The sequence below is a fragment of the Perna viridis genome, chromosome 2, assembly GCF_037379345.1.
Source record: "Perna viridis isolate PV_CMFRI_1.1 ecotype Kerala chromosome 2, ASM3737934v1, whole genome shotgun sequence".
NCBI classification, from domain to species: domain Eukaryota; kingdom Metazoa; phylum Mollusca; class Bivalvia; order Mytilida; family Mytilidae; genus Perna; species Perna viridis.
The window spans coordinates 68,794,844-68,820,480 of NC_142446.1; the positions used below are offsets into that span (position 1 = coordinate 68,794,844).

Sequence of the window (25,637 nt, forward strand, 5' to 3'; positions counted from 1 at the left end):
CTTTTCTGATTTAGCTGATGAAGAATATTGTTTCTTTATATTCCAAGATTTATTTTTGTGTGTAAGAACTCACATGTAAGGAGTATATAGGTACCATAAACTCATTCACATGAATTATAACTCAATTTGGGATAAAATTTACTGTTTTTGTTTCAGTCCAAACAACCAGTAGCTAAAGCTATATCAGCATCAGAAAGGAAGGGACCTGCCACAATGGCTTACCACTTCAAGGTTTGCAGTAGTTTTATACATGTATTATTAATAGTTAATTATCAGTCCTTAATTACACCCCCGCTCTGTGGAAAGAAGGTATTCTGTTTTACCTGTGTTTTATTAGTTGATAACTGACATGAGTCTACAGTTGCAGATACATATTTTTTTGCTGTCTTTCACATATTTAATTATTTTTTTCTAACACGTCTATTTATCAGTGTTATTTACTGATATACACAAAGATGTAGTGGAGTATAGTATTGAGCATCGGAGATGTGTGATGCTTTTAAAAGCAAATGCACCTCTGCAGAGGAGACTGATAACAATTGTCTTTATTTCCAGTGTTCATTATCAGAGCTTATGACCAAAGTACAGACCTCTACTCCACATATCATTAGATGTCTAAAACCCAACACAACCAAATCTCCCATGACCTTCGTAGGAGAATACATCCTAGCACAACTCAGATATACTGGTATCGTAGAGACAATCAGGATCAAGAAGTTTGGGTATTCTTTCAGGATAAAATTCCATGATCTTGTCAATAGGTTTGTATAAATCACTACCAAATGGTTTACTTGTTTGATTATTTCACATTCTCTGTAAACATGCATTTATAAAGTATAATAGTAGATCATTTCTGATGTGGCTCATCATGCTTTCTTAAACTGCTTACATATATACAGTGAAAACGGTATTAATTTGCTAAGAAACATAGGAAGCATGTTTTAAAATATCTTTTATTTTATGAGAAAGTACTGCAGTTAATATTGTGATTTTTTTTCATTTTAGACTGAAATGCAGTTGTTTTAGAGAATATTGAGAACAAAATATTCAACTTCTGTTACAGTAAAAACTCTGTACTACACTTATGAACTTTTGAATACAATAGCTTTAAAAAAACCTGCAATATTTAAAAGCCATGTCTTCACTACTAAGACTGCTTACCACTAAATGCAGTATATATTATTTTAATATGGCAATGGTGGTTAGAATGTAAAATGTTCTGAATTGTGTGTTTAAATTTTTATTTAAGATTTAAACCATTGGTCATGTGTTGTTTGTCATCATACAGTATGGTACCTGACCTAGAGAAATGTAAAGAAATATTTCAGTATTGTCTATTAGGAAAGAAAGATGGCTTCAAGGTAACTCTATAGGGAGATTTGAAGTGTGGGAATGAAATGGTCATAAAAGACAAAAAAAGGGAGATATAATAGCTTTATTAATGATATAATCTATTGTGTTAAAATATCACTCCCCCTTCTTTTTTAATTTTTTTTCACAAAATGTTCAAGGTCTCATTGTTCAAGATAAGCCACAATTTTTGCGCCTATCCCAAGTGATGGATTTCTGGCCTATGTATGTATGTTTTTTTTTGGTTCACTTTTGGCTTACTTTTGTGTTGCTGGAGTATATGGGGCAACATTTTTGCTCTAGATGTGTATAATGATGTTTTGGGGCCATCTGCAGCCTGCCCTGTGGTGGGAGGGTTTCATCATCGTTCATTGAAGACCTTTGGTGGTCTTGAGCTGACATTTTTCATCCCAATATTCAGCATTTCCATTCTCCTATATACATTGAAACTGAACCAAAATACAAGGGGAAAATTGGGGCATCATGTAATGATTTATAGAAAATACCTTTTTTTTTATTATTTGGTATTTATTTGATTAATTTTGTTTTTTTCAGATTGGAAAAACTAAAGTATTTATGACAGATAATATTATTGCAGAGCTGGAAAAGGCCAATGATCAGATATTGAAGAGAATAATTATTTCTCAGTCAGGTAGGCTAAATAAAAATACTTTACAAAGTACTATGAATGGTATCTGATGAGTGTAGGATATTTATCCCCTCATTCAAAGGAGGTCTATAGTAATCATGCTATTTGTCTGTCTGTCTGTCCATTCATCTGTCATTAGCTCCAATGGGCAATGCTGAAATCCATTGAATGCTGTTTGATGCCATTATAGTGCATTTCCTTTTTATCCCCATGTGATTGAATGACTTTTGGGGTTTCCTATTGGTGTAATGTCTGTCCCTCCCCAGCTCTAATCTGCAACTCCTCTGAACTGCTGAATAAAATTTAATGACTTTCACAAATTGTTTATCACATGATGCCATTGTGCACCTATTTTTTTCATCTGAATGACTTTTAGAAATTTTTATGTGGTTTCTGGGAGTGAAGATGGTATCACCTAGTGAGCTTTGCACACACTTTTTCAATGTTTTGTTCAACTTGAATTGATGAAGTTCATTTATATGTTACAGAGATAAAGGTACTGACTGCCATAAAACAAGCAGAAACAAACTAAAACATCCTAAATTATAAATTATAAATTCTGAAGCTTTGATTTTTTTTGTTTTGATAACTTAGAGAAATGATATGGTTAAGTTTTTAAATGCTCAGAAAAACTTCACTTCAGTAATGTTAATTTGTGATGCGAGTTCAAATTGTGGTTCTAATCCAGTTACATTATATATTTTAAATAGTGCAATCATTACTTCAATTTCAGCTGTAAGAAGACATTTAGCAGTAAAAATAGTTGAGCAGAAAAGAAAGGCAGTAGAAGCAGAAGTACAGACAATAGGCATTCCTGGGAAGAGAAGATCTGATAAAGAAAGGTTAGTTAAGGCCCTGTCGATGATGCTGGTGCTGTTTGGTCTTCACTTCTTCAGTCTGTCTGGCCATCCATCAACATTTTTTTGTGTGAAATCTTAAATACTATACTTAGATCTGAACAGAAATCTTGAAATCTTGTAAATGTGTACCTATTAACCATCCCACGTTAGGAGGGGGAGACTCCCATGAAATGAATGAAAAATTTAGAATCTCCAGCATAAAAAATTAATGATTTGTAAGAGGTTTTTGGGTAAAATTACTACATTTTCTGTGAAAAATACTTAATAATTGAATTTTTAAATCAAAATTTGCTTTTACATAAAAATCCCCCACATGAACTGTTCCAAAGGTCAACAGGTATGATATGGATTTTTTTACCATACTGAGGTGTGTAAATTAAGTTTGATACATTTTTGTGTAAAAACTTATTTTTAATGCAAAATTGCTGATTTTGAGAGTATGAATTCTCAAAAATTATACATCATGCTGAACTGAAATTTTGTATTGTATTAATTACCATAAGAAGATGTTATTATTGTATATTGGTACATGTATTAATTTGATCAGTAATTTTTCTATATAAATTTTTTCTTTTAGAGTAAGATTTTGTTAGCTAAGACTGTGTCAAAAACATGATACAAAATTGTGAACTAAAGTTTTGGATTGGTATTAATTACAATGTAAAGATGTACAATTAAATTTGGGTAGAATTTGATAAATATTTTAGGAAAATATATTTATTTTTTAAAAATAATTCTAAAAAGAATCTTAAAAATAAAACAATGATATCTGCTGTTTTTTTTTATTGATTTCTGAAACAGTTTAATGAGTCCATGTGAATTTGTAGTGTGCACCATCAGTTATTGTCAGCCCCATTGTAGTTATTTTAATTTATTGCCTCTTTCATTGTCTTATAACTTAAATATCTTTCAAGATTATTAATAACTGGCTTGTCTCTATTAAATTTTAAGTGTTCTTTTTTAATTTTTTAATTTTATTTTAATAAATACATTTTATACCCCCACTTGGCGTATATATTTATAAGGGTGTCTGCTCTTGAAGTTGTTTCCTTCGCTTTGTCTGTACTTCCATCTGTTACGCAATGAGTTGCCCATCTCTTATCTGTTCATACTCTTACACCACTGAATGAAATTTAATGACACTGTTTCAGAATCTTCATAATATATATTCCAATTGTGCACCTCCTATTTTAGGTTTTGATCAGAGTTAAATTGGAGGTCATAAGGTCATCAAATGGGGGTGGGGGGTGGTGGTGGGTATTGCTCACAGTTTTTCTAGGTTTTTTAATCTATCTTTTATCATTTGACTTAACTTACCAATTTTCTTTTTCATTCAGTATTAAATGAGAAATTTTGTTAGAGTGTAGGTTTTTCATTACTACTACTGAACTAAAATACATGCTCAGATAGATTGGTACAAATGAGTTTCCTCATTCCAGCAACACTAAAATGATTGTTAAAATGTAGGAAAAATTAGACCTTGATTGTGGACCTTGGGTTCAATTTTTTAATGTAACAAATTGTGTCCAGTCTGTTACTTTTTAGATTTTCTAGATACTGTAAACATACTAATTTTCGCTTTTTTCATAGTGAACATAAAAAACATGTAAAATTATACCCCAAAAAATTTATCTTTAAGCTTATAACGCATTGTAATGCTTATCATTTTGGAACTGTGAATATATAAAATTTGCTTTTATGTAAAAAATCTCCCACATGAGATAGTATAAGTACAGGAAAATCTCCCACATGAGATAGTATAAGTACAGGAAAATCTCCCACATGAGATAGTATAAGTACAGGAAAATCTCCTGTATGAACTGTTCTGACATGTATGATATGGATTTTTTACCATACTGAGGTGCTTAAATAAAATTTGATACATTTTTTTAAATAAAAACTTAAATTCTTAATTCAAAGAGAAATTAAAGGAACCTAGGTTATAGCGGTAATCAAAAGAATGTAATCCAGGGATAAAGACCAGACATGGAAAACAGACATACACAACAAAGAACATTAAGTAACTAAAATAATACATACAAAGTAACAAAAGCAAATGAGCAACTTGGACTTCACTAAAAACTGGTAGCATGGACCAGGTGCACTGGTAGGGTAAGCATCCTCTGCTTTTCTGGAAACACCTGCCGAGTTGCTCATAAAAAAATAAAAAAACCAGTTATAAGGGTACAATTTATAGTACAAATTCAAAAGAAAAAATATACATCATGCTGAACTGATATTTTGTGTAAGAAGATGAGCCTATTGAATTTTGGCATTAATTTGATCAGTAGTTTTTATTTATATAAAAAAAACACCTTTTTTTAGCTCATCTGGCCAAAGACCATCAGAGCTATTGCCATCACTTGGCGTCCATCATCAATGTTGGCGTCTGTTGTCCGTCGTCGTCGTTACCAATTTTTCAGAACTCTTCTCCTCTGACACTACTTGAACAGTTGGAATTAAACAAACTTGGTATGAATGTTCCTTAGGGTATCCTGCATAGAACTGATGTGGGGGGTATTTGATAAAAAAAAATATGGCTTTTGTTACTAAAAATAGAACATAGTGGTCAGAAATTAGTTTTTTGCATATATATCCAAAACTGTTAGGTAAAGCCAATTTTTGACAGGAGGTAAAGTGTTTAGTGTGATGAGATCTATCTGTGGTCAAATTTTCATTTTAATGTGTTAAGCTATGTTGGAGTTACTGTCCTTTTTTGACATTTTTTCCCTATTCTTAATGTTATTTCTTTCAAAAATCTTCTCCTCTAAAACTACTTGACCAATTGGAACCAAACTTAGTATGAATGCTTCTTGGGGTATCCTGCATAGAACTGATTTGGGTTTTTTGATCCATCAAGAAACATGGCTGCCATTACTAAAAATAGAACAGTAGTTTTTCACTTATTACATTCCTTGAGACATTTAGGTTTCCTGTACTCACGATACCTAAAGGCACGCTAAACTCTCACCAAATGCACGATAAACGAATGATAAATGAACGCTTCTATCTTGTGTTTAAATGCACGATGAACAAACGCTCCCAGCTTGCGTTTAAACGCATGATAAACGAATGCTCCTAGCATGTGTTTAAACGCACGATAGACGAACGCTCATATCGTGTGTTTAAAGGTATGATAGATGAATGACGAAAAATAATAAGATTGACATATAATGAAGACAGAAACACATAGAAAATAAAATTAATGATATTATATATATTAATAACAGCTCGTATCATGCGTTTAAACGAGTGCTCCCAGCATCTTTTTAAACGAACACTCCTAATTTGTGTTCAAACAAATGCTTCTATTGTGCATTTATCATGCATTTAAACGAATGCAAAACTATGTGTAAACACACGATAAATGATGCACGTGAACGTCTGAAAGAGTGTATATCTCCAAAACCGTTAGGTTTAGCCAAATTCTTTCAATTGCTGAAATGATCCTTATTATAAAACAAAAGTTTCTAAGGTATCGAAGTTGTCTTACACCTTGTAAGAGTTCTTGCCCTTGAAAGATGAACAATGAAGTTTCTTTGGTTTTTTTTTACAGTTTTTAGCCAATGTCTTGAAAACTATAATAGATAGAAAGAAACTTTCAATTGCTGAAATGATCCTTATGATAAGTCCTACCAAAGTCTTGAGTTAAATTTTTTTGACAACTTGTTAAATTAATTGCCCTTGAAAGACAAAATTTAACAAGGTGAGCGATTCAGGCTCCTGGGAGACTCTTGTATTTAAATTCTTTAACTTTGCAAGTCAGATTTCTTGTTTTTTGTACGTGAAACAATTTTTGTTTATCTTTCAAGATAGACTTTTGATATTTGGCATATTGAAAGAACCTCAAGGTAACGTGTCACATACAGTGGGTTTTTTACACTTGACCTTGAACTTTTCCTTTATCTTTGAGGTTTTTTTAAAAAAAATATTTTATGTAATTAATCAAATCCAGAATATAGCTACTGGTAGTTTATCTATGATGATAGGAGTATTTGGGTTACCATCAGACTATTAAAACAAATTTTTACCAGAATTTATTTAGGGGTGGGTTCTATCTGATGAGAAAAAGTTAGGTTATTTATCTATTTAATGAAGACATTTCCTATTGAAAGGCTATCAGTTAGGTAAAGTGGCCTATAAGGAAATTATTAATTGATATATAGTTTGCCAGTATTTTGTTCTCACATAAATTTCTGATAAGTGCTTATGATAACAAAACAATGTTGTAAATTTCTTAGAATTTTCAATTTTTCACGGATTAATCTTACCTATAACTATACTCTGTAATTAAATAAACAATTTTTTTACATTGAATTTACACCACATAGTATATCGTTTTTTAGTCAATGAGTTATGAATATGGACACTGTTCACAGTGCTTTTGATAAAACTGGTTTAACTGTTTTCCATTTTGGGAGTTGTCACCCCTGTTAACTTTGAAAATATTGAGTGTAGAGATATTTTTAACCACCATGCTGACTTGTTCTATATCTATGGAAACACAATCTGACTTTAGAATTAGGCAAAAGAGAAAAATTGAGATATTTTTTATCAACTTATTAAACAACCTCAAATCTTTCACAGTGAAAATATCTATAAGATTTGCATTAAAGGTAGGAATGTAATGTAAAAAGTTAGGACTGTTTAATTAAATTCTATTGACAAGTATTTCCCACAATTTTTTTTTAATACAGATCAATATATAACCAGTCAAATTTATTTCCACTTTCCAAATCTTCTTAATTACTCTAGGTGATTTTAATCACTAATTGGACATACTCAATTTACACTATCAAGGCATAAGATGAAAAATTGATTAATTGCCTTTTGCATGATACTTAGATGAATCTGTACCTAATCAGTTTCTGGTCATTATTTCAATCCTTATTGTCTGTCCCAGCCACGAAGCGACAAGGGGACATGGTTATGGTAGGTTTCTGTCTGTCTGTCTGTAAGGTCTTGTTGATACTTGTCTACTGAAAATTTGTAAATTATTGCAATGCTTTTTGTTATCACAAAAATATGATATATTTATATATGTTGTGATCTTAATAATGGAAATGGTGAAATGAACACAGCAGGATAAGCATGAAGAGTGCAAAAATTTTAATAGATTTTTGATTGAATATTATGAATTTGCAGTTATTTATGTAAACACTGGCAGTTTTCTTTGTGTAAAATTCATGTGAAGTGAGCTACACCTGAAATTAATGTGATTTTTTTACAAGTATCATGTGAAATATAATGAGTTTCATATGATAGCTTGATTCAGATGAAATTCACACAAAGATTTTCACACAAAGTTTACATGAAATTCATATGAATTTAAGGTAAATAAAATTGCTGTGTAATTTATGTTTGAACAGCATTTTCTTATTAAATGTTGTAAAAAGGGTATTTTAATTGGTAACATAATAAAAACAAGTTCAATCCTATGCGTTTGTAACTCCCACTGTACCAATAGAGATTTGGGTGCCTCTGACTAATCTACTCAGTAGTGGTTAGTTTCATAAATTGTTTTCTAGCATATCTATAAATCCGAAATAATTTCAAATTTAAATAATACCTTATTTAGGTACCATTAGCTTATGTTATTCCAATTCAGTGCTTTTTTTAAGCTACAGCACAAGGAAATCAGTAAAAAGTTAATTTTTACTTTTCTAAAGAAAAAGAAAATTCCATTTTTGAGGAAGTTTTTGATATTCTTACTATACTGGATTTATTCATAGGAGTCATCAATAAAGAGTAGATTTTTTACTTAAGTGTAAGCAATTAAGTGAAAAGTGACTTACAAGGAAACTTTACATTTATATTAAACTTTCTAGGTCATACTTCTTCAGCATACTGAGGGGAATTGAAGGAAATTATTTCTGTTTTAACATTGCAGGGCGACATCAGAGATTGTACATACATTTGATGATCTTGACGCTCTGATTGACAATATGTACACTGATGCTATCAGTTACCAAACTTATACTGGTGAGTAAGAATTATTTTCATTCAAAGGTATTATGCCTATGATTAGGGAAATTTCCTGGACGAAACCAGGCTTTGTACAATATCGTATACTAAGGAAATATTCTTTGACAAAACCAGGCTTTGTACAAATGTATTGAAAGGGAAAATCTTGTGTGAAACCAGTTTATGTACAATTGTATACAAAGGGAAAATCCTTGGACAAAACCAGGCTTTGTACAGTCCTTGGATAAAATCATGCTTTGTATGATTGTAAACGAAGGGAAAATCCTTGTGTGAAACCAGGCTTTGTACAATTGTATACAAATGGAAAATCTTTGGACAAGACCAGGCTTTGTACAATTGTATACAAATGGAAAATCCTTGGAAGAGACCAGGCTTTATACAATGGTATACCAAGGAAAATTCCTTGGATGAAACCTGGCTTTGTACAGTTGTATACAAATGGATACTTTTTGGACAAAATCAGGCTTTGTACAATTGTATACAAAAAGAAAATCCTTGGAAGAGACCAGGCTTTATACAATGGTATACCAAGGAAAATTCCTTGGATGAAACCTGGCTTTGTACAGTTGTATATAAAGGAAAAATCCTAGGATGAAACCAGGCTTTGTGTAGTTGTGATCACCAGGTTAATAAGGAGTGAATACTTGGATATTGTATTTATTGCTTTTGAATGATGACTTGTGTCATGTCTCTCCTTTCTAGTTTTTCAGATGGTTGAGTTGGGTATTCTTAGCAGGGCATAGCTTGCAACATCTTGTTGCCATGTTTATCCTCATGGAAGGAAACTTCCTTTTGTGTTTCTATGCATTTTGTTTGAATTCTGTTAAACTTTTTTAAAAATGTTTTCCTCTGAAACCACTGTTCAGATTGCTGTAAAACTTTACATGGTTCACCTTATGAGTGTATTGAATAAAGTGTGTATTTTGATTAACAACGGCAAAACCAAGATGGCCGCTGGAGCTAAAAATATAATACATTTGTCAGACAGCAGCAGTTTTGCAAATGAAAACAGACAGGTGGCACAACTGAGCAGAATGGCCATGTCTATCTTCTCTCTAATTATCACAGAGTTATTGCGAAATATAGATTTTCCTGATTTTTACAGGTTTTTAGAAATAAATCAGAAGCATTGATGAATAGATACTGTTTTTCAAATAAAGAAAAATTATCTATGTGAATATTGTATATTTCTGTTAAGTGCCAAATCAGGCAGTCTGTGTAAGAGATTCATCATTTTAAATTATGTTAATTTTTTTGTTCATTGCCTTTTGTGATAATGGGGACAACAATTTTGCTTTCCATCCCTCTGTTCAGAAATTTATTTACAAGGCATACTTTCATGATTTCAGTGAAATTTGTACTGATAAAGGATTTAGGTATAGATCTGTTTAAAAACCAGGCAGGGGATGATTCATCATGTCTCATGATAGTCAAGAAACTGTTTAAATACATTTGTTAAGTCCTTAAAACAACTCTTACTGTGTTCATGTTCTTGGATCTGCTATATATCACCAAATATTTTTTTACTGGTTATATTGTAAAAGTTCTGGCGAGGAAATTTTTTCGTTACTTTTCTGTAGTAGAAAGTAGCAAATTTTAAGGGTTAATAGCTCCAGTGACCACTTTTCATTTGCACTCATATTGTCAAGTACAGTTTCTATGAGGCCTTAGTGACTGAAGGATTTCCAATACCAAAAAAGTCGGGATTAGGAAATGCATAAATCACTAATTGTAAGCTTCTGCCTGGTTTTAAGGCAGAAAAGTACTGTAAACAAGAACGATACCTTTATAATTTGCCTTTGGAATTCAATTTCATTTTGCAGGCAATACTCCGTAGTGAAATGAAATCAATTGAAATGTGATGTACTCTCAAAATGTTTTTTTTCCGGCATTTATAATAAATCAATAACTCATCTTTGGAATGATTCGAAAATTTCTTAAGGAACACTTATCTGATGATTTTATGTGACGACTTAATTATCTCTGTCAGGCATCTTGTTCCCCAATTTTTCAAGAAGAAATTAAGTAACGTAGAAGGAATGGTATCTCTAAAGTTTCTCTACTTTACTCTATGACATTTACATCAATGATATATTCCAGACAAGTGTAATGAATGGCAATTAATATACCGAATTTGAAGTTAATATGGAGTAATTGCCATTAATGGCAACCAATAACAATTCAACTTTGATGTGTCACTATTTATACAGAAAACACAAAGGAAAAATTCCTACACATCACTCCATGTATTCACTGGGTTAATCTATTATCAACCATCTTTAGGGACTGTATGTGATCCAGTATTGATATGTGCCTTATTTGTGAACCACAGCAAGGAATTCTTATTGATATGGAGATTTGGGATTTAATCATTGGCATTGATGGTGGCTAACAAGTCATTTGTCAAATATCCTTCTTCAATAGAAGTTTCAGTTTTGTTTTCTTGTGTATTCCAAATAAAGGAAGATTAAAACAAAAAAACATTTTTAATTACTTGCATTTAATATTTGTTTTATTTTAGTCTGTTTGAATGTAATAGTACCTCTAATTTCATATATTAAAGTTTGATTTAGTGAGATTTAATGTATATATTTTAAATATAAGGAAGTATTTTCCCTGGTAAGTATTCAAAACTTTATGAAGTCGGATTAATCAGTTAAATGATTTAAATGTATGTTCTGCAAGTTTTAACTCAAAAGTGTAATGAAGATATTTTTTCAATTTTTGATTCCTACTGTTATGGCTCTTTAAATTACTTAATCAATTTCAGGAAAGTCCAATTAGAAGAAATTGATTTTTTGGATTATCTCCCTTTGACAAAAGTGTAAAACTACTTAAGTTAGCCATCTGTCATCCCAGACTAAACAATCAACCTGTCATATTGAGGCTGATAATTAAGGCTAAGATAACAACACTCATTACTGTAAAATTCTTGTATAATTTGCTGAGAGACTTCAGGCCACTCAATAGCAATATTTTGGTTATGGACATAATAAATTAAAGATTCTACATAGATAAGTTAAATTTCTTTTTCTTTATTATGATATGTGTACATTTTGACAAAATATAATTTGGGTAGGCATATTATCATTTCTAATCTTAATAAAAAAATATTGAAATTTAATATAATCCTTTTCCTCTAGTCCATGCTTGCTAGATGGGGAGGGGTAATCAGATGTGTGTTGGTACTATTGTCATACAGATGAATACCTTCTCTTATCTGCCACTCTTCCTACAATATTGAATGGAATTTAATGAAACTTTTCATTTAGTGAAAACCATTAGTAAAAGTTAAACATAAAAGGTTATGAAAAATATGGTTTAAGAAATATTCTTTTAAAAGTAGCAGTCTTTCTAAAAACCAGACAGAAGATGATTCATACTTGTCAAAAACCGACCGAATTCAGTTTTATTTCTTGTTCAGAAGAAATTGCTGATCACATAACCAGTCTTAGTTTTTCATTGATTTTCTTGATTTGGTTGATTTTAGTGGGTGATGAATGAATGGTTTTCTAAAAGTGCAGATCTGAATGCAGAAATGATTGTAGTCAAGTGAAAGTAGAGCATATTTAGACTGAAAAAGCACTGTATGTTTTGTGGGTTTTTCTTCACCATGAATCACTTTACCATTGGCAGTGTCTAAATTTTATGTGGACTGGTACTTAACAATTCTGATGTGGGCTGGTACATGTACAAAAAACAAATAACTTTGAGTGGCCTAAGCTGTGTTATATTCAGACCTGAAGATCCACTGATAATATAACTGTATCTGCTGAAAGCCTAATGACTTGTTAGAGAAAGTTTACAGCTAATATATAATACAGAACACATTTAAAATTAGATACTGTGAGAAAATTATCTTCCACATTGAATATATTAATATATATGTTATTTGTGGTCAAGTATTGCAAATTTTTACTTGGAGTCTAGCTGAAAGTGTAATGATGTCACGAAGTCAAGTTTACAATTTTTCTGCATGGATTTAAAAATGTATTGTGATTTTAGCTGTTTTTTTTTATCTTCATGAATTTTCACAGACTATGCTATAGATCTCAGATTGAAAAATTAAAGCTTGCCAGTAATTAATTTAAAAAGATATTTTTAGGGGGTACCTAACATATTCTTTTAAATTTATTTGGCTCGTTTAAATTTCTCAACATTTTTTTCATTGTTTTACTTTGATAAAAGAAGCAAAATGTATAAATATAGAAATTTTATCTGCATGCTTCATAGAAATAATTTCAATGAATAAATAGCAGCTTCATCAAAACTTTGGATTACTATGATGCTTTGAGTTTAATATCAGAATGTCACAAAATAAAATGTTATTTGCAGAGTTATTTCCCTTAGGTGTTGTGTACCCCCTTAAATTCAATTTGTCCTCTGCCACAATACTTTTATCTCCTTTTCCTTCAGATTGCTTGAGAATTGTTTTTTATGGTTTGGAACAATTTTTTAGCAAAATTTGTATTTGATCAGATCACAGCATTTCAACATAAAACACAGTTTCTTATAAAATATTGGGAACTTTTATGCCTATTTTCATTTTTTTTACTTGTTTGTTTAATGATAGTTTTATTTATACAAGGGAAACAAATATGAAGAACTTGAATATTAAATAATGTTTTGATATTTTGTAACTAGTTATTTATTCAGAATTTCTTCCAGTATTTGTTGCTTGTCCTATGGTGTAACACCAGGTGTTACCAAGGTAATAATTTTACAAAATGAAGAATAAAAGACAGGAAATTTTTATATGCAACATTTTGTAGAAAAACACCATTTTGGGTGATGTGATTAATTTTATTACGGATGACTGCTCTTTTATTAGATCCTATGGGGAAATCAATAGTTTGTTCCACAAATGGTTTCCTTCTCTTTGTGTGTTGTGTTTACAAATAGGAATATTGTTAAAGTCAAATAAACGCTGTTGATATCTTCTCTGTTGAAAATTTTAAGGGAAACCAAACCTATAATTAATTGACTGAATTAGGTAAGTTGATTAATATACGAAATATTCTCTGTCAAATAGATTAAAATGTAGGAAATGGTTTTCTCTAGTATTTGAAAATTAAAATGTTTTTAATTTGCTACCATTTTTAGGCTGATACCCAGTGGTGGAAACCTTCAAATGAAGGAAATAATTAATTTTGTTTATAGTTAATTTTGTTTTAAGTTTACCTGAAATGACCCATTCATAATTTCAGATCAGTAACTAAATGCTTTATAGTGGGACCTGAGGCTGTCCAAAAATGTTATAGTGAAACCTGTCTAAATTGAACCTTCTTAAACTGTAAAAATGTCTGGTTTAGACAGGTGTCCAGTGATCAGTTTAGACAGGTGTCCAGTGATCAGTTTAGAAAGGTGTCCAATGTTCAGTTTAGACAGGTGTCTAGTGTTCAGCTTAGACAGAATTTTAGTGTTCAGTTTAGACAGGTGTCTAGTATTCAGCTTAGACACGTTTTTAGTGTTCAGTTTAGACAGGTGTCTTGTGTTCAGCTTAGACAGATTTTAGTGTTCAGTTTAGACAGGTGTCTAGTGTTCAGTGTAGACAGGTTTTTAGTGTTCAGTTTAGACAGGTGTCTAGTGTTCAGCTTAGATGGGTTTTTTAGTGTTCAGTTTAGACAGGTGTCTAGTGTTCAGCTTAGATGGGTTTTTAGTGTTCAGTTTAGACAGGTGTCTAGTGTTCAGCTTAGACAGGATTTTAGTGTTCTGTTTAGATTTCACTGTATTCTTTTATATTTGATTTCTACACACCATAAATCTGTGTAAACCTAACACCAGACTTGATCAAACAAAACCACCAACTCCGTAATTAGTTTCAGTAAATGAATTGTAAACAATTACCCATAAGATATATTGTATTAATTATGACATCAATGAACACTTTTACAAAGGGTTAATTTCCCCATTTTATATATCCTCTAATTGTCAATACTTCAAGTTAAAATATCTCATTGACATTTTATATCAGACAGAAGCATCCTTATAAAACTTCTAATTCATAAAAAAGTTAAATATCCTTGTGATTCATATTCATAATTCTTTAAAATTACATAAATCTCTCCATTAAAATCTAGACATATTAATTCCTTAATTTCACACATTTTATTGATTGCACTGTCCCAAGATGCACTTTTGCAACCTTGAGCATTCCATTCAATCTGCTCACTTCACAGCTGCTGAAACAGACAATTACAATTGTAACCTGTCAACCCTTGTTGACAAGTGGACTGTTCCATGTTGTATCACTTTAGCACATGGATGAAATTCAATGCATAGGATAAATTTCTTGTTTTTTGGAAAAAATTCCAATAATGTCAATGTTTTGATGATGCTGGTTAATTAGGTCACAACTTGTCACCTCTGCCATCAATGTCAAGGTAGGGATTTTGATGTGTTTGTGTTTTATTTCATGTGTTATTGATTATAAATTTACTCAATATTGATATTTGAGATGACTGTATTATCATGATATCAGATGCTTATTTTGGGTAGCTTTTGTCATTAATTTGTCATATTAATTGAATACATTTTTAAAGATTTAGTCATAAAGTGATAGAGCAACCAGTTAAATTTTGCTACAATTTTTCATGTCATATTTTGTATTGGAATTTTATTAAGATGTTGTACATGAATATCCAGGATGCTACTGGTAGGCCTTCAGGTTCTTTTTTTATATTTCACCAATTTTCCTGATCTTCAATATTGATTTCTTTAGAAGTTTGTCTTATAAATTGCTCATTGATTTAGATCGCAAAAGCATGTCCAGACCATAAGCTGAAATTTTTATGAACAATCCATTTGCGTCATTAATTTGCAAAAAGGAAAGACCCAGACTCCAAAGTTTTTTTTTCTTTTTAGTTGAGTAAAATCAGACATGGGTCTGTCGATTCAATTATTATTTTGGCACCTATAATTGTTGCAGTGCACTATACATGATCGCTATTTCCTCTTTTTGATAATCTTCTCTCTATCGTAAGTGGATACATTATCATCACACTTTTTATGTCAGAATTTTTATTCAAAGTTATTTTAAGTGTGCCTGGTATATGGGTTATTTGATGAAATGTGAACTAGTATATTTGGGCCATTGTTTAGAAGAGGTAAGAAATGTTACTTTCATTTTTGATGGGACACAGTATAATGGCAATTAAAGTCTCCTTTAAGTACCAATTTTATTGGTTGGAAAGTTTGACTAAATACATTTTCCTCCATAAAAAAACCACAAAAACAAAAACATACAACAGCTACATGCAACAGTTATCTAACATAAGAAGGGGTTTTCATTCTGACCCCTAATACCCACCCTCTTACCCCTTGGATCTTCCACAATCCATATTGTAATCGAACCATCATAAAAGAATTATAAAAGTTGCAAGCCATTCTATGATAAGTCATTCTAATGTATAGAATTGGTGATATCTGAGTGAAAATTTAGTAGACCTGTTACTTACCTAATGGATGATAAACAAAGAACAATCTGTTATATGATTAGACCAAAGTGATTGGTAATTTTTATTGTTTTAAGTGGAATTTGAGCAAGTTAAAACTTCACAATTGGCAGAAGAAATGCATTGTTTTCCTCCTAAACTATTTCTGTCCAGTGACAAATAATTACTGGAATTATCCTTTTTAGCTGTCTGTCTTCCTTTTAGATACAACCCCCTTCAACTAATCAATAGATTTCAATTAAATTTTATATGAAGGTTTGACAACATTTTTAGATGTGCAAGAAGTGAATGCATGCAAGGGGAGATAATTTGACTGAAAGGATTACATGTTGCCTTTTGAATAATGGGTATTAATAAAACTTTGTATAAAGAATAGTCATTTTACATAGATGTGCATGAAAGAAAATTGTTTTGAAGTGCCAGAAAGTTAGATTAACCATAACATTTAGGTTTTAATTCCTCATAAGTAAAGAAAGAAAGTATTCATTTTCTACATATTTTACTAGTTATGTCCCCCTAATAAAGAAGATGGATATGTATTGGATTTTTTGTCAGTTAGTATATCACTATTTTCTTTTGCTGTATCATCAATTTGAGATGTTTTTTTTTTTTTTTGGGGGGGGGGGGGTAGGGGAAGGAATGGTGGTTTCAGGCTATTATTGGTCATTCATTGTACCAAAAATGCACAAAATAATACATTTTTCCATGAATGGGGTGGGGGGGGGGGGTTCTGATCGGTTAATCATCCCTGTAGATCCAGTTTGGATTGGAATCAAACCATACAACTAGTTATTCACAAAGATGCATGTATATTTTTTTAAGAATTTTATTATAAAAAAGTTCTGAAGGCAGAATAGAATTTGAAGTGATTTATGATAAACATACATATATGTATCAATAAGATTTAAAAAAAAAAATAGAAATTCACTAGGTATTCCTATGCCTGAAACTGCATTCTGATATTCTTTTCTATAATGGTATGAGTTCACAAGAAGTAGAGACCATTGAGATTGATAAGGAAAATGTTTCAGGGGCAAATTTTTATTGTAAACACTTCCAAGTGAAACATCTAAAAAAAATACATGTTTTTGTACAAGAAAAATGAAAAATCACATTTCATCCTTTTTTATGATCTAATTTTCAAATTTTTAAGATCATTGAAAGGCGTGCTCAGTCGTAAAACTTTACTATACATACACTTAAGTTCTGAAAAAACAAAGATTATGTACATGACAAGAAGGAAACCAACACTTCTTGTACATGAATCATCATACTTTACCCTTGTGTTATATAATCTGGTAAAACACATACACATACAGATCTGCATTTGTTAATGTTTTTTTTTCAAGTTTCCATGGATTTCTTCAACAGAGAGTATCAATATATTCTCTGTGTCAGAAAACCTCATGCAACTATTAAAAACATACATTTGTATATTTTTTCACATTGCCAGGCTTATGTTTTTTTTCCCATATCACAAAGTCATGTTTGATAACAGGGACATTGCTTTACTTCTCTTTTGTTCTTACTTCCATTACCTTATTACAAGTGAGTTTAGACCAAAAAAATGTCTGTGTTTCAGGTATAAAAATTTGCAAACAAAAAAACATTGCCAGTGACCTTCTAACCCCCCTCCCTTCTCTCCACATGAGCCTTTTTTGAATGCAATCATTTTAGTGCATAACTTAAATTAAAATGATTGCAAAGAAAATTTAGGTTTAGTTTGAAAAAAAATAGTGTAGGTAGGGTAACCCGTAAACCTTAATTCATTTTTTTTTTTAGGGGGGATAGGTGGGGGGCAATTTAGAGTATAAATGTTCTTATAACAATAGCATTGTCGTGTTGGCTCACATTTGTGTAATTATATATTTCAGGGATACTGTACACGATTCAAGGACCTATCTCTTTGACTGAAATGTTTACCTTAGTTATTAGTTTATTTCTGAAGTGATTCCTGTTACCTATTTCTGTCCATTATAATAAAAAAACATATATAGTAAGAGAAATGAAAGGAAACACAATTATAACAGAAGTCCAAAGATCACAATTCAGGGACAAAGACCAGTCATGGAAAACAGACACACACAACAAAATACATAAAATAAACAAAATAATACACACATAGAAACAAAAGTAAATGAGCAACTTGAACTCAACTAAAAACTGGGAGCATGGACCAGTTGCACCGGTACAGTAAGCATCCTCTGCTTTTCTAAAAACACTTGCTGAGTTGCTCATAAAAGTCAAGTCTGGGGTAGACGAAAGAGGAAAGGAAAATTATGACACGTTGAACACATTGGTTAAATCTGTCGTAAGCATACATCATCTGTTCAAACCAAAGAGATATTGGTGTATTCAGGTTTTAAACTCTTCAAACCAAAGAGATATTGGTTTATTCAGATTAAAAACTCTACAAACCAAGGAGATTTTGGTTAATTCAGATTTAAAACTCAACAAACCAAAGAGATATTGGTTTATTCAGGTTTAAAACTCTACAAACCAAAGAGATATTGGTTTATTTAGGTTTAAAACTCTACAAACCAAAGAGATATTGGTTTATTCAGGTTTAAAAGGCTTAGAACTGAGAAACAAAGATTTCCAAGTATGATTTGTTTCATCAGGTATCTAGTTAAATTATTGACAAATTTGGCAGTTAGTAAAAAGATTTTTCTGAGTGATTTATGTCCTCCTCTTTGTATGTCTTAGACATATACTGTGTAGTGGCTTATTTTGGTGAGTGTAAAACTGGGCAATTTAGAGGCAAAAAGGTACACGAAAATTTTTTGGTGTTTTAATTTTTGGAGTATACTAAGTGATATATTTAGTACGTAAGTCCAAAGTAAAATTTGAAGGAATTTGTTTTGGCTGTTTTAGACAGTCTGCCAAAATATGCCTGAATTAATACTTGGCCAAAATTACCTGATGTATGGTAGTTCTTCTGCTGTGTGAACATATTTTTGTTCCATGAATTTATCTGCTATAACCTGTAGGCACATTTCTTAGGAATGATTTCAATTTGGTATGGAGTAAATAGGTGGATCCAAGGGGGGAGGCCTCTCCTGATGCTTGAGGGATTTGAAAATCACTGGGGTGCCCCCTCCCCTATTTGAATTTCTTGATTCACCAATGGAGGAGTGTCATCTTGTTGCACTGTTCACTGGTGTGAGTGCTTATACTTTTTGAAGTAATATGCAGGGATATGGTCTCCTTAAAGACAGATTTAGCTTTCAAGTATTTGTATAACTTTATGACATATAATGTGGTACCAGCTATAAAAATATTGGAAACATATGAAAGCATAAAAAATTACCTAGTGAGAAGCTCAACAATAATCATATTATGACTAGGATTTCATAATCTTCTTAAAACATAACTAAAGTTTCTGCTGAGATTTGTTTTTATTTTGCTTGTTTCCATAGATATTATTTCTGTAGTATTACAATGTAACAAAGATGTGTTTCTTTATTTTCTGATTTTTTCGTCTTTAGTTTATAATCATGACAGTTATGATAGAAGAAGAATTACATAATAGATAGTTGTGATCTATTCTGTAGCAAATACAGCAGTTTACAATATGTGATCATTGTCTAAAAGGTTTGACCCATATCAAACATTGTGGCCTTACAACCTTTATTACATGGTTTACATTTATCATGCTCATTTATCACATGGCTAAAAATACCTTTATCATGTCCCTTTATCACTTGGCTAACCTTTAGCACACCCCTTTATCACTAAGCTAACCTTTATCTTGCAGCTTTATCACTTTATTAACCTTTATCACACCCCTTTCCTCTTTTATCACATTGGTTGACTATATCTAACCCCTTTATCACACCCCTTTATCACATGGGTTAGCTTTATTTAACCCTTTTATCACATGGCTTACCTTTTTCACACCCCTTTATCACATGGGTTACCTTTATCTAACCCCTTTATCACACGGCTTTCCTCTATCACACCCTGTTGTCCTATGGCTTATCTTAATCACGCTCCTTTAACATGTCTTACCTTCTCTTCCCTAGATTACTCTTTACCAGAATAATGTTGTCTCTAATATGCATATGCTAATAACCATTTGGTTCACATGAGATGGAATCAGTGCCTGAATTTCACAGGTGTGCATTTAAATACCAGTTAGAATTAAACTTTTATTCACACTTGAAAGATGTCCAATTCACATTCAGTATTGTGATTTAGAGTTTCCTGAATTCACATAATTTTAGAATTTGAATTCCATTTTGAATTTGAATGGGCATCATCAACAGAATTCAATTTTTTTAACAGTTGTTGCAGGTGATGGCCATATCTGTTGTCTCAATACCTGATAGTTCTTGCATGTCAGTAGAATGTTAATTGTATCCTATCCTGCCTCATTATTGTTCCCTGCCCTCAGAGATTTTAGTGAGGTCTGGACAGAAACTGTCTTGTTGCTTGGATTTATTGTACAGAGCTGTTACCAATGCACTTGGTCCATGCTCCCAGTTTCTCATTTTCTTTTGTTTCTTTGCATGTGTTATTTTGGTAATTTCATATTCTTTGTTATGTGTATTTGTTTTCCTTGTCTTTATCCTTGGATTATATTCTTTTGATTTCCACTGGAATCATGGTTGTCTTTGATTACTTCTTTATCGCTACCGTCTAGATTGTGATTGAATATGTCCATTATTTGTACTTTAGATGCCTACCAATCTACTGTATGTAAACAGAAATTGTTTGCCCTATTACATCAGGGTTATATTTGCCCTAATATGTCTGAGTTATCTTTGCCCTAATATGTCTGAATTATCTTTGCCCTAATATGTCAGAATTATCTTTGCCCCAATATGTTTGAATTATCTTTGCCCTAATATGTCTGAATTATCATTGCCCCAATATGTCTGAATTATCTTTGCCCTAATATGTCTGAATTATCTTTGCCCTAATATGTCAGAATTATCTTTGCCCCAATATGTTTGAATTATCTTTGCCCTAATATGTCAGAATTATCTTTGCCCTAATATGTCTGAATTATCATTGCCCCAATATGTCTGAATTATCTGTGTCCCAATATGTTTGAATTATCATTGCCCCAATATGTTTGAATTATCTTTGCCCTAATATATCATAATTTTATTTGCCTATAGAGATTCCGATGTTTTTGCCATACTGGGAATTGCAATCGAATTTGGACAGGAGAAAACTCTGTAAGAAAATGTCAAATTGTCTCATTAAATTGTTTTAAGTATTCTGAAAAAGACATTAATTCAAGCAAGCTAGACTAGGATGGTACTTAATTTATAATTAACTTTTTTTTTAGTATTTTGTATTTCTTCCAGTAAAACATGTACATAGTCATGTTATTTACCGAGGTTTCTTCCATAAATTGCATAATCTAAAATTTTCTCAGAAAAAATGTCTGAATCTTGAGCTTGTCACAAATGTTGATAATAATAACATTATGACAAGAATGGCACATGAAGAAATCACATTACATGCTTCTACCATAAACCTGAATGAATTAAGACATACAATTATTGTGGTATGTATTCTATTTGTACAGAGGGGTACAGCCAGAGGGTTTTGAGATTTGGTACATTTTTCAGAAACTGAATAAATGACATGAAAGTTTCACTGAAAAATATGTTGGAAAGTAGAAACTCAAATGTTACATGTAAAGGCTTTTCAACAGCTGAAGATTGAAGATGTTCTTGTACTTTTATTCATTTGTTTCTTTTTGTCCTGAGAATAACTATCATGATACTGTAAAATTAAGAATTATATTGTGCATTAGGTACTTTGACTTTTGTCTTTTAAATCAAACATGGGATTTTAATTTTTGTCCATTTAGAAAAATTCATCATTTATTTCAAAGTTCATGTATATGTTTTATGTATGCTGAATACAGAGGTGAATACTGGAATGGTGTATACACCATTATGCTCCTGTGATTGTCTTTCAATTAAATCATTTTTTTTTCGCAAAACTGGAGGGTATGTATCCTGTGCACAAAGCTCTGGATACACCTTTGGCCTATAAAGATAAAGAATATTTTAATTGTTTCAATGCACAATGTGGCTGCTTGTCAGGTGAAAGGAAATAAATAAAATTAATGGCACAACAATGCAAGACAATTGTTTTAGGTAGATTTTGTGAAAAATCTAGATTTCATTTTTAAATTGTTTTCTTCGCCCAATTTTAGGGGGAGTATGCAGAGTCTGCCCTTCTATGAATCTGCCTACAGCAAGTGTATAGTATAAATGTCTCTTTAGAATAATAAAAATAAAATTTTAGTAAGAGTACATGACAGTATTCCCTTCATCAAAAATGTTCATATTGATGCATGAGGTACTGAATTGTAAGATCAACCTCAGGTTGGCTTAGACAGGATTCACTGTAATTCTTCATGATAGTGAAGTTATTAAATAGAATATCAGATATGTGTATAATTGTTACAGTTTCAAAACCTAGAGATATGAATGAAAGACGTTAATTGATTGAATTAGCAGAAAGATGTTAAGATGCATGCACTACTAATAGTGAAGATTATTCATGATAATTTCATCTACTAGTATTATGATATTACATATAACTTGTAGTTTTCTTTTATATATATTTTGGATGAGTTAGACTTGACAGTCATGATAGTGTACTCTAAGTCTGTTGTTCATGATAGAAATGATTTCTGAAATAGAATGGAAACTTATTTCTAGCCATACATTTGTTGGAGTCTGTCATTCCGCCATTCCTTTCATCCTAATTCTGCCTCAATTATCTTGGGTACTACTGGTTGGATTTATTTAAAAACTGGTACCAGTATGCAACTTCATTGTGATGGATTATGTATTTTAATCATTTTTGATTGCTCCGTGTTATCATCTTCCTCTGTAAATGGTTTTTTTTTCAATTTCGTGAAAACTTGAATTGAAAATAATTTTGCTCCCAGTGATAGGAAGAATTTGGAATAAGCTGTATACTGTTTGGCAATGTCAACTGATGTCAATGTCCTTTAAGTGACAACATGTTAATTAATTGCCAGAAGTATTGATATTATAAAAATGTATAATTTGATATCTTTTAAATGCAAGATTTACCCTTATTCGTATTCTGGTACTTACAATAGAACTGGTATTTCTGTGTGCATGTTACTTGTCTTATTGATGAACTACACATAGATATGGTAATTTTGTGTTCCATTCTATCATCTTCACAGAACCTACAGTGTTTGTTAAAAAGACTTACATCATGTAGATTATGTACAAGTATATAAGATGACCAATTGGAAATTTTGCCATCCTCCTTTTTTCACCATTATGTGGCGTGGTATCATTTAGTGTACCAGTAGTGCACTATTTTTCTGTTGTTGGACTTTGAATTTAATAACAGGCGATAATCAGCTGTTAAATTTTGCCAGAAATAATGTTATGAACAGGGTTGATATCTGCCATAAGTTATAATATTGCCTAGATTGTTTTGCCGCACACATTTTTAAGTCATAAATACAATAGGGTGATTATCTGTTATATCAATATTGCCTTGTTATATTTACCTACCATATTTTGAAGTCATAGAAACAAACAGGCCACTATCAGTTTTCTATAACATTGCCACAATATTTTTGCCTAACTAATACATGTTATTATATGACTGCAGGACAGTGTCTATCATATATTTATTATATCTAGGTATCTATCTTAATTGCCACTTCTTTTCTTTGCAGGTCCATTGCCAGATTTCCCTGATAATGCGGATATGAATGGTCAAGTACAGTATCGAGGACTGCCAGCCCCACCTATGGAGGCATATATCTATGAGGGAGATGGGATGCCCCCTCCTTGTCCAAGAGAAATGTACTCTCAAGCTGGTGTTTATGATGAAATTCCAGGTGAACAAGTAAGTTTTTATTGCACCAAGTTCTATTGCTGTCTGCATCATATGTTTATTGGTCTCAGTTACACATCAACTTCAGTTATATCAGCCTTAATTTCATTGTTGGGTTATGGTCTATGGACCTAGATAGAATGCTTTGCTTCTTTGGTTTCAGCGTTCATCTTTCAGTGTCAGATATTTGTGTATGATACTTTGAGGCCACTTATTGAAGTTCATGCAGACTTTGTGGGATTTGTTACTCGTACTTAATCTTTTCCACTTTCAGTTAACTTTTATGTTGCTGGAGTGTATGGGGGCAAGTGTTTTGCTGTACCTGTGTATAATGTTGTTTTTGTGACATATGTGATTATGTGACATTTCTTATAACACATATCCTTTGTTTTTTTTGTGCTAAAAGTTCAAACAATCATGTCCCAACTGCAAACATCATTTCCAAAACACATCATTTCCTATAGAAAGATTTTGAGCCATCCATGTTTCAGAGAATATACATATATTTGACATGGCCAACAATCTGTGCCTATAACATTTCATCTTAAATTATTGCTAATACATTCAAGTCACTATGATGTAACTACAATAGAAAGAGAAACAACATCTGACATTTAAGTACATTGTACAGGCTTTGTAAAACAGATCTGACATTTCAATACTTCGTACAGGAATTGTATAATGGTTTCTTACATTTCAGTTCATCATACAGGCATTGTAAAACAGTTCTGATATTTCAATTCCTCGTACAAGCATTGTTTAACAGTTTCTGACATTTCAGTACATCGTACAGACATTGTATGACAGTTTCTGACATTTTAGTACATCGTACAGGCATTTTAATAACAGTTTCAGCCAATAGCTGCACATAGATTGTACATTGAAGATCATGTGCCTGTAACTCATGCCATATCAACATGCGACTCCTGTATATCCCCAAGGGTTACCGGCCTGGCGGATGATATAGGTTCAGGGTTGATACGGCATATGATACAGATTTTGACATGTCACGTTCATTATATCGTATTGTTAACTATACTTAAAGTGAGTTTTGAGTAGGGATGGGCAATAGTTCTAGGGGTGTGACAGGGTATGCAATATAGGGTTTAAACAATCTTATAATGCATATACAATGATACATTTTAATCTTAATGTATGATATATTAAATTATACTTACTTTTTGGGAAATTCAGAAAAGTCCCAGGATAAAATACACTTAAAGTAAACTGTTACACATCACATTGCAAACTAAAACTGAGCAAAGTTTATGTTTGACATCTTAGACTCATCAGAATCAGGAAGTCCAAGTGAGAAATTAGAGTAACTTCATTAGGTTATACATATACTTGTTAAAACCTTATTAAGTTCGTTGATTTTAAGGCTGCGTTGATGTAATGAGTTTATTCAAAGTTTGGCAGTAGACGTTGGATTGTGATAAATAAAATCAGTTTTGTAAAGCAGTACCAACTGAATAAACT

The 25,637-nt window shown here is 31.6% G+C and overlaps 1 protein-coding gene and 1 long non-coding RNA gene across 11 annotated transcripts in view; one reads left to right on the forward strand and one right to left on the reverse strand.

The window, feature by feature from the left end:
• LOC148626674 (unconventional myosin-XVI-like) overlaps nucleotides 1-25,637 on the forward strand; it is a 92,108-nt gene that overhangs the window by 26,034 nt on the left and 40,437 nt on the right. For all 10 annotated transcript variants that reach the window (XM_088570843.1, XM_088570849.1, XM_088570846.1 and 7 more), the window contains exons 23-29: nucleotides 157-231; nucleotides 556-761; nucleotides 1,250-1,361; nucleotides 1,906-2,002; nucleotides 2,733-2,841; nucleotides 8,750-8,841; nucleotides 23,998-24,170. In XM_088570843.1, coding sequence (XP_088426969.1) covers nucleotides 157-231; nucleotides 556-761; nucleotides 1,250-1,361; nucleotides 1,906-2,002; nucleotides 2,733-2,841; nucleotides 8,750-8,841; nucleotides 23,998-24,170 — 864 coding nt within the window. The remainder of the gene's footprint in view (nucleotides 1-156; nucleotides 232-555; nucleotides 762-1,249; nucleotides 1,362-1,905; nucleotides 2,003-2,732; nucleotides 2,842-8,749; nucleotides 8,842-23,997; nucleotides 24,171-25,637) is intronic.
• LOC148626675 (uncharacterized) lies at nucleotides 21,757-25,598 on the reverse strand. The gene is made up of 3 exons (XR_015920135.1): nucleotides 25,337-25,598; nucleotides 23,396-23,493; nucleotides 21,757-22,310 (listed from the first exon to the last, which is right to left on the reverse strand). It is a non-coding gene; the product is annotated as an uncharacterized LOC148626675 (long non-coding RNA).